This window comes from Ursus americanus, chromosome 7, assembly GCF_024610735.1.
Source record: "Ursus americanus isolate L20-20 chromosome 7, mUrsAme1.1.p, whole genome shotgun sequence".
Lineage (NCBI taxonomy): Eukaryota > Metazoa > Chordata > Mammalia > Carnivora > Ursidae > Ursus > Ursus americanus.
Genome location: NC_142133.1, coordinates 34,485,847 through 34,496,124, shown reverse-complemented (window position 1 = coordinate 34,496,124; position 10,278 = coordinate 34,485,847). Strand labels below are relative to the sequence as shown.

Genomic DNA, 10,278 nt, shown 5'->3' with positions numbered 1-10,278 from the left:
AATAAAATAAACAAAAAATGTATTTTATGAAAAACAATTCTTTTTTTTTAATTTATTGAGCTGAGTGGCATTGTTTTACATTCTTATAAATCTTTCTAATGCCTAGCTTAATAGAAGATAGCCGGGTTCATGGATCTACTCTCATGTTGTTTTACTTAAAGTATATGGAGAACTATGGACTCTGAGAAACAAACTGAGGGCTTCAGAGGGGAGGGGGTAGGGGAATGGGATAGGCTGGTGATGGGTGGTGGGGAGGGCACGTATTGCATGGTGCACTGGGTGTTACATGCAACTAATGAAGCATCGAGCTTTACATCAGAAACCAGGGATGTACTGTATGGTGACTAACATAATATAATAAAAAAACATTAAAATTAAAAAATAAATAAATAAATAAATAAAGTATATGGAGAAAAGTAGGCCTTACACAGATAAGTACTTGGGAAAGGAAGGAGTATTTTAATAGGCTTTTCAGATAATTATGGATATTATTTTTGATACATCATCAAAAATTAGAAAAATGGTAGCTTCTGAAAGGTTAGTTACAATATGTAGTCTGAAACTAAATTAATGGACCATACAGACACTGTTATATTAAATTCAATTGGTCTTACGCTTTGAATAGATTTTACCCATGCCTGATTTTGTAACATATACTAGTCATTTAGAAAATATTGGCTTGCTCACTTCTGCAGCTCTTCCAAATGTCAACACACTTCATTATTTATATTACCATGATAACAGTTTTGAAAGCTTTGGGAAGCTATCAAGCTCACAGTGACCAATACAGATTTTTTCCAAAATTCTATTTTTTGCTTGAAAGCTCAAGTCAAATCACAACAAATACTGTTGGTTGTTTTCCTTGAAAAACAGGCTTGCTTCATACATTTTTGAGGAAACATCTGCCAAATACTCAAATTGGAATAAGCATAGCATATCTACCATGCTACTCATTCTTTCAAGTAAAAATTGTATTCTATGAAAAAATCTACTAGTTCAGCTTCCAACTCCATCATACAAAGGCTTTTCCTCAAGATTGAGACTATATTTCAGTATGCAGCAAGACGGGATATTTAGATTATAATCCAGCATTCCCTTCTCTGACTAGTCCCATTCTACCCACTGTTATTTGACAGACTGCCTCATTGCCTTTGTAAGCTCTGTGACTGGAGACCCCATGTCTTCTTCTCCCTTGTAACCCCACAGTATGTCGTTGTTCCTGAGTGAATAGATAGCCAACCTCCCGAATAGATTGTAAGCACGTCAACACAGGGATTCGATGCCGTTCTGTGCTAGACAGGGTCTTGGGCACAACAGAACACAATGGAGTAAGTATGGTTTGCAGACTGGCAGGAGGAAAATACATGCACAGACACACACACACACCCCATTATGGAAAGAGAACTTAATAGGAACAAGGTGGTCTCGCAGAGCAGGGTTGGATGCAGCACGTCAGTGTGAGGTTCCTCCCACCACAGGCCGTGCTGGTGACACTGAACTCTGCACACATTAATTGGAAGACAGTCACTGTCTATTTATTCTCAGCTTTATGTCACCAACCTTGGAAAATTATGCTCACAATCTATTTGCTTTCATGACATGAAATTAATGTTTACAACCACTAGGATCTTCCAGTTCTAGAAACCAATAGTACTGACAAGGCCATCGTCAACCTGGGGCAAAAACAGAATCAGTGTCTGGGTGTCACTGAAAAATCTTCACATCTCAGCTTCCCAAGTTCCCAGAACCTCCCCCCCACCCCCAAGAAGTCAACAAAAAACATTTGCTTTCAGAATTCAGCACATTGGTGAGAAATGTCTATGTGACAATTTTGGGCTGAGATACAGTTTAAATTCTGTGAACATCCACGATAGGGAGACCTGGTGCCCATACACTGTTTAGGATGGCAATTATTTAAAGAATCAAGTTTTTGTTAACATTGCTCTTAAACCCACTGACAAGCTAATGTCGTCAGTTTGCCCTCTCTTTTGTAAGTCTCAGATTTAAATATAGTCCAATTCCAAGTGGCAAATGCTCGCTACACTCTAGTCAATTAAGATATATATTTATAGGGGCGCCTGGGTGGCACAGCGGTTAAGCGCCTGCCTTCAGCTCAGGGCGTGATCCTAGCGTTATGGGATCGAGCCCCACATCAGGCTCTTCCGCTATGAGCCTGCTTCTTCCTCTCCCACTCCCCCTGCTTGTGTTCCCTCTCTCACTGGCTGTCTCTATCTCTGTCGAATAAATAAATAAAATCTTTAAAAAAAAAAAAAGATATATATTTATATATTATACTGAAGAGTGTCTTCGGGATGATTACAGAAGCCACATCACACTATCCTTTAAAAACAGCTATCATGAGGAGCACCTGGGTGGCTTAGTCAGTTAAGCATCTGACTCTTGATTTCGGCCCAGGTCATGATCTCAGGGTTTTAAGATCAAATCTGAAGTTGGGCTCCACACTGGGGGTGGAGCCTGCTTGAGATTCTCCCTTTCCTCTCCCTCTGCCCCTCTGCCCCTCTCCCCCTCTAAAAATAAAGCAACCATGAGCTATCACATTATTGTCAAGAACATATTCTGATTAAATGTTTTTTTCTTTCTGAAAGACTAGTGTCACCACCTTTTGCACTCATTTTTATAACAGCTTTATTAAAATACATAATCCTCAGACCATAAAATCTGCCCTTCGAAAGTGTACAAGTCAGTGGGTTTTAGTAGATTTACAGAGTTGTGCAACCATCACCACTAATTCTAGAACATTTTTAACAATCATAAAGTGACCCTGTATCTATTAGCAGTCACCCCCTGTCCCTGACTCTTCCAGCCCCTGGCAACCACTAATCTACTTCCTATGGATTTGCCTATTTTGTATATTTCATATAAATTAGTTTATACAATATGTGGCCTTTTGTGGCTGGCTTCTTTCACTTAGCACAACCTCTTCAAGGTTAATCCATGTTATAAGCACGTATCAATCCTTCAGTTCTTTTTCATTGCCAAAAATATCCCGCTGTAGAGATATGCCACATTTTGTTTATCCATTCATCAACTGATAGGCATTTAGGTGTTTCTACTTTTTGTTATACCAATTTTGTTTATATTTATTTATTTATCTTTTAAGTAGGCTCCATGCCCAGCGTGGAGCCCAATACAGGACTCAAACTCACAACCCTGAGATCAAGACCTGAGCTGAGATCAAGAGTCAGATGCTTAACAGACTGAGCCACCCAGGTGCCTCTGCTTTTTGACTATTATTAATAATGCCTTTATGGACATCGTGTACAAGTTTTTGTGTGAACATATTTTCAATTATTTGGGGAAAAACCTATGAGCGGATTAAAAAACCCTTTAAGGATTGAGTCAGTGCAGAGATGAAAATAAGTTCAAAGATTTTTTCATAGGTCTGTCAAACCCCCAAGACTAAAGGGAATTAGAAGGGACAAATCAGTTCCTAAATAACAGAAGCAAAGTCAGAATAATAGGTAATAATAGTCTAAAGAAATATTTATCTTGTCCTGGCCAGTTTAAGTTAATTTTAATATTACATAATTAACTTCAAAAGACATTCAAAAGCACTAAGAAAACAATTATAAATCTGTCTTGCCCTTTTAAGATTTAAATTCCTACATTCTCTTAGAATAGAAAATATCAGTGTTAGATAAATATTAGGATACTTTCGGTTTAGCGATTTATGATTTCAATACTATGCCTACTGTGGTGTTCCCACACCCAACTGCTATTAAAGATTCTAAACTGTATTTCAAAAATTCTAAGTCACCTAAAATGAAGAGTATTACAGGGCCTGAAGTAGTTTGAGAACAGAGATACATTTCGTAAAACTGGAGAATAAAGGGTTTCTTCTTGAAATAAAAGCCCAGAATCTTGAATACTAGCAGATAACTTGCTGCCTTCATCTGAGGACAAAAGAACTAATGTAGGAGCGCCTGGGTGGTGCAGTCGTTAAGCGTCTGCCTTCGGCTCAGGGCGTGATCCCGGTGTTTTGGGATCGAGCCCCACATCAGGCTTCTCCACTGGGAGCCTGCTTCTTCCTCTCCCACTCCACCCCTGCTTGTGTTCCCTCCCTCACTGGCTGTCTCTCTCTCTGTCAAATAAATAAATAAAATCTTAAAAAAAAAAAAAAAGAACTAATGTAATCTGAGAAAATGTCGGTTAAAAATCATTTCTATATCTTTTAATGTAAAGACAGAACACTGAGAGTTAAAATAACCATGTAGGACTTTAGTTTGAAAAAGAAACTGTCAAATCCCTTGGATTTTTCTACTTTAAAATTCAGACAGAATAAATTACAGCTGTGGGGCACAAAATAACATTCCCTGCAGGGTGAACATTTCTATAGTTTAGTTGAATATATTTTCAGCATCCACTTTATACTAATTTCCCTAAGTTTCAAAGAACAAAAGTAGTAAATGAAATACTAGAAAAATAATAGCCATTATATGATGGCTGTCACTTTCTGAAGCCTAGTTCTGCTTGAAGAATTACTTCAATAGCAATAAAAGAGGCATGCTCTCCCACCTATGATGTAATTTGCCTGGTTCTGCTTGCCTACTATTCTATAAAGATAGAATCTTTGGAAAAAAGAAACAAGGCCAAAGTGTTGTGCAACCTATGGCTTTTACTTTTTATTATCAACACACAAAGTACATGAAAAATATCAATTATTTCTCTTTAACTCTCTGTCTGCTTCCTATTTCCAGATGCTTTAACTAGGATAGAAAAAGCAAGGCAACAAAGCAAATCCCATCCACTGCATCGAGGGCTGACAGAGCAGTGTTTCATTTGCGAAGAGTCAAAAGCAAAGTCATAACCATAAAAAGAAGGAAAACAATTATCACTTAAGTGCCTCCTTAGTACCTGAATTTTGTCCACAAAGAATAAATGGGAGCCATATAGTACCACAGAAAAAAGTTACTTTTTCCTTTTCATAAACTTTTTTGCCTCTTTCAAAAGCTCTTCCACATCTTCCTTCTCTTGGTCTTCCTGTCCTGGTTCCCAGTCAGAATCTTCATCTGTCGGCTCATACTCTTCTTCCTCATCATCTAGAAAGCTGTCATTGAGGTCGTATTCATTGGGCTGCCCAACATTATCACTGTCTTCATCTGATATGCTTCTCACTGAAAAAAAAAATTGGCACACGACGTATCAACTGGCACTCAAATCCGGGAGTAGAGATAGCTAACTGTAAAATGTCTTTCTCTGACAAGAATTAATTTTACTTAAGACATCACTAACCACTACAAATTCTAGAAAGGGGGCTAAAATTACTTTTTGTTAGAATTCTAACTTTTCCTTTTTGTAAAAAAAATATTTTATTTATTTATTTGAGAGGGGGAGAGAGAGACCACACAAGTTGGGGGAGAGGCAGAAGGAGAGAGAGAAGCAGACTCCCTGCTGAGCAGGGAGCCCGGCATAGGGCTCGATCCCAGAACCCTAGGATCATGACCTGAGCCAAAGGCAGACCCTTAACCAACTGAGCCACCCAGGTGCCCCCCAGAATTCTAACTTTTCCTACTGAGGTTCCTGAAACTAAAATGTCCTATGAGAATCATAATAATGGTTCCTTAATAATATTATAATCATATTTGTGCTACCCTACCCTCAGGGTGGTAGAATATATTTTTGTCCAGTTATTTACTGCCCCTCCCTGTGATATGATTATATTTAACTAGCCCCACTGACATCACACTTGGTCAAAAAAAAGTGGGTGGACATAGTGGAAATAGGAGAAGCTTTAAGCGCTTTTCTGTGGTTCTGCTGCTCTCATTTTCCCTCTGCCACGCTCTCCTTCACGTCCCGCTCGGGGCTGATCCTTCAGCCCGCATTCCAGGATGAGAACACACATTGGACAAGGCCACAGCTAATAAGCTGCTTAACATCAAGGAGAAATATACCTATTTATTGTTGCGAGGCACTGAAATTTGGGGACAGTCTGTTATCACAGTAAGGCCAGTACAATTGGATTAACACGCTATGTTTGTGATCAAATGAGAAAATATGAGTCTAAACACTTTGGAAAGTTTAGTTTTATAGATCTTACAGTTCACGTTTCAGGGACTGTGATTACTGAAAATATCAGGACTACTATGGTAACAGCCATTAGAGTTTATAGATTTCTAAATAATATTATACAACTAGAATTATAACACTAGAATTCTTTGGTCTCCAAATCCACTTCTTCCCTCATCCCACACTGTTTTATCCTCTTTCCATTGCAAGCAACAGGCATGTTATAAAATAAGCAGTGAGAGACTCTAGGACGATGCAGAACATTTAAGAAACAAGCAGGAAGATTTATCTGGAAATCCCTGAATGGCAGGGGACAGTCCCTGTGATGAACACCACATGTATGGGTTAAAAAATTATTGTTTGCACTTCTGTATATGCTTTACTTAACTTCTTCCTAAAATGTTCATATGCAATAGATAGATGTAACTTAAACTCAAGAAATTTGAGGAGGAAGAAATGAGGACAAAAAAAAAAAAAGATACTTTATCTGTACTCTCAACTCTCACAGACCAGACATTTACATTTTTCTTAATATCGCCATTCATTTCCAGAGAAGATTTGAGACAGCTTATAATAATGAGGTCATAAAAAATACAAATAAAAGTAGAAACTAAGAACATAAAAACCAGAATGTTTCATTTTGAACATAATTATTATAAATTGAGCATCAGGTTTCTACCTGAGTTTCTCCAAAGCCAAGGCTAAAAAGGCTACATGATGATTTGCACAGTTCTCATTCGCGTAAGAAGCACACCAGTGCCTTAAGGGAAATCTATGATTGTATTTATCTGTAAACATTTCTTATCTCGTGTAAGCATCCTGAGGGCATGTTTTATGTCTAGCTAATCTCAATTTCCCATAAAACTTGTATGATGGGAAACATTTAAAACACATTTTGAGGGTAGTTTGCAGATGGCAAAGAAGGGAGGAGTGAAGACCATCAACACCTCCGTTTTTGGCCATTCTGCTTTGGAAGTATCTCATATATAAAACTAGTGACATCTCAGCAATGTGTTTCCTTTCAGAGTCCGAAATTGCCCTAGCAGATTTATAAGAAAAACATATATAAAGCTGAAACAACTTCAGGTTCTTCTCCTGCTTTATTTGGCTGTTCCTTCTCAGGCTCCTTTGCCGGCTCTTCCTCATCTTCCCAACCTCTGAATTTTGGAGTGTTGAAGTTTCTGGCTGGGACCTCTTCTCTAACACACTCCAGTCTTACATCCTAAGCCTTAAGCACCACCTGAATTCCAGACTCCTTTATCTCACTGCCTGTGGAGTCTCTCTACTTGGCATAACAAACAGGCATCTTGAAACATCATATTCCCAGAACACAACTCTTGATGTGCTTCACCAAAATCTCGTCATTCTCTTACCAGTCTTGAGTATATCACTTCTCCAACCTTCCAAGAAACCTTGGAGTCATCCTTGAATACCCTCCACTGAAAACCCAATACCCAATATGTCGAGAGATCCTACTGGCTCTGCCATCAAAAACTATCTGCCACTTCTCACTATATCTACTCCATTCTCTGGTCCTCATATCATCACCTTCTTTTTTTCAAAAAAATTTTTTAAAAGATTTTATTTATTTATTTGACAGATAGAGACAGCCAGCGAGAGAGGGAACACAAGCAGGGGGAGTGGGAGAGGAAGAAGCAGGCTCACAGCGGAGGAGCCTGATGTGGGGCTCGATCCCAGATCGCCGGGATCACGCCCTGAGCCGAAGGCAGCTGCTTAACCGCTGTGCCACCCAGGTGCCCCTTTTTTTCAAAATTTTTAAAAAGATTTTATTTATTTATTTAACAGAGAGAGCGAGCAAGAGAGAGCACACGAGCTGGGGGAGCAGCAGAGGGAGAGAGAAAAGCAGGCTCCCCACTGAGCAGGGAGCCCAATGTGGGGCTTGATCCCAGAACCCTGGGATCATGACCCGAGCCGAAGGCAGACGCTTAACCGATCAAACCATTCAGGCACCCCCCCATCATCTTCTTTTTTCAGTCAATTCCAATGTTCACCTAACTGGTTTCTTGCTTCCACTCTTGTCTGTTCTCCATAGAGAAGCCAGAAAACCTTCTAATAGCTTTCTATCTCACTCTGAATTAAATCTGAAGTCCTGACTTGTAGGTCCTGGCCTCTAAGACCCTACACAACTGGTCCACTGCTAGCTTTCCTGATCTCATCTGCCACTCCTTCCTTATTCTCTGTTTCATGTCTACCCTTTTTCTACTGCTCCTTGAATAGGACAGGCAGGATGATCTCCAGGGCTTTTGGAGTCACCATTCCCCTTGCCTGGCATATTCTTCCCTCAGATAATCACCTGTCTTGCTCTCTCCTTCAAGCCTCTGCTCTAATGTCAAATTATCAGAGTCCTTTCACCATCCTATCTGAAATGGCACCTGTCCTCCACCACACACACCCATGCCATTCTGTCCTCTTACACAACTTTTTCTTCTTAGCAGTTATCACTATATGACGTCATATACTTGTTTACATGCAGTTGTTTACTGCCCACCTTTGTAAAATTCTACGAGGATGACGCTTTGCACTATTGTATCCTCAGCTCCTACAACAATGCCTAACACATAGAAGACAATATATATATATATATATATTTGTTAAATATATGACTGGATGAACAAATGAACAATTTACAGATCAGCTGCTGAACACCTTTAGTTTTACAGAAACCTTTCTTATAACCTACACTTTTAATCACTAGCCTGTCAATATAATGAATTACACTAAAGACTTTTATCTAAATCCTGCTAATGAAGGGGCTTTACGTTTCAATGAACCCTGGAAATCTTTAGCAACTTACGAGGCAGGCTTATTTCTTGAGCAATAAAATCATGCTATTTGTATCATCAAATAATTGTTTATATCTATCAAATCCTCATTTACATAAACATCACATTCATATGATTCTTTTAAATAGGAGGTTCAGAATCTAAAAGAAACCATCCATAACAGAACTCCATGTAGTTGGTAGTCAGATTTCATCCATTTTACTTCACATGAACAAGTATTTTGTGCTTTAAGTAAAAGCACCTGACGGGCCAACTCATGACAAAGGCAAAGTCAGCTCTCTGTCCTGTGTTAACAGCACCATGTGGACACTTCTTAACAGGGTAGTGAATGCTGACATGTAATTATCTTTCTGGAATCAATCACAATGGATCCTCTTCAGCAAATTCAATTAGTGACTTTAAATATTCCACAATGTAAATGCCATTTAGATGGGAGTTTACTTTTTTTTTTTTTAAGATTTTATTTATTTATTTGACAGAGATAGAAACAGCCAGCAAGAGAGGGAACACAAGCAGGGGAAGTGGGAGAGGAAGAAGCAGGCTCATAGCAGAGGAGCCTGATGTGGGACTCGATCCCATAACGCCGGGATCACGCCCTGAGCCGAAGACAGACGCTTAACCGCTGTGCCACCCAGGCACCCCTACTTTTTTTTTTTTTAACTGCTGAAGGTGTTTTTAGAAAAATAACTGTTTCTGCCTTTCAGCGTAACTGGGTTATTCAGATAGTGAAAATTGACTTACTTGGAAAATGCTTTGAATAAGCATACTTGATCTGAATCATTACATGATTTCCTGATCATGGGAATAAACTCAGGAAGCAAGCTTCTGAACTAAATATGGCTAGCACCTAACCCAGCAATAAAATGCCTGTCTTTGGCATACAATTAAGTTTTTATGCAAAAGGGATGTGAAGAACTGAAAGCAAGGGGGAAAAAAAAAACCCACGCGTATATTCTCTAACTGGGCAAGCTGAAACATATAGTATGAACATCTGGATTTAAAGTGACAAAACTAGTAAAATTCACACAAACCTTGCTAGTAGCACTGTTTGTTATATAAAAATTTCAAAGAAAGCTCATACAAGGAAGCTTGCTGGTTAGAGAACCAGGCAACATTCATGAGGAATCCCATCAGAGACGACCACAAGCCAAGACTCCAGTATTGTACAGATAATGTTGTGGTTGGCGAAAAGCTTATTAAAGTGCAAAAATAATAAAAGGAGAAACAGCAGGAGCTGTTTAATTTTTTTTTACTCAATAACAAAACATAATTTTTATAGTGTTATTTTTTTGTAATTTCCACAGAATTAAATAGCATAATTGCAATTTTGAAAAAATAAGTGCCTACACATAACATTTTCTTATATAATGACTAACTGATTTGAAATATAATTTTTTTTTAGAGGGGGAGAGAGAGAGTGTGTGTGTGTGTGTGTGCAGGGGTAGGG

General features: G+C 38.7%; 1 protein-coding gene across 1 annotated transcript in view; it reads right to left on the bottom strand.

Moving 5' to 3' along the window:
• Window positions 1-4,616: 4,616 nt before the first annotated feature.
• The window catches only part of APLF (aprataxin and PNKP like factor), an 81,448-nt gene continuing 75,786 nt past the window's right edge, over window positions 4,617-10,278 (bottom strand). The window contains exon 10 of the mRNA XM_045788141.2: window positions 4,617-5,135. Within this exon, the coding sequence (XP_045644097.2) occupies window positions 4,930-5,135 (206 nt within the window). The 3' untranslated portion in view covers window positions 4,617-4,929. The remainder of the gene's footprint in view (window positions 5,136-10,278) is intronic.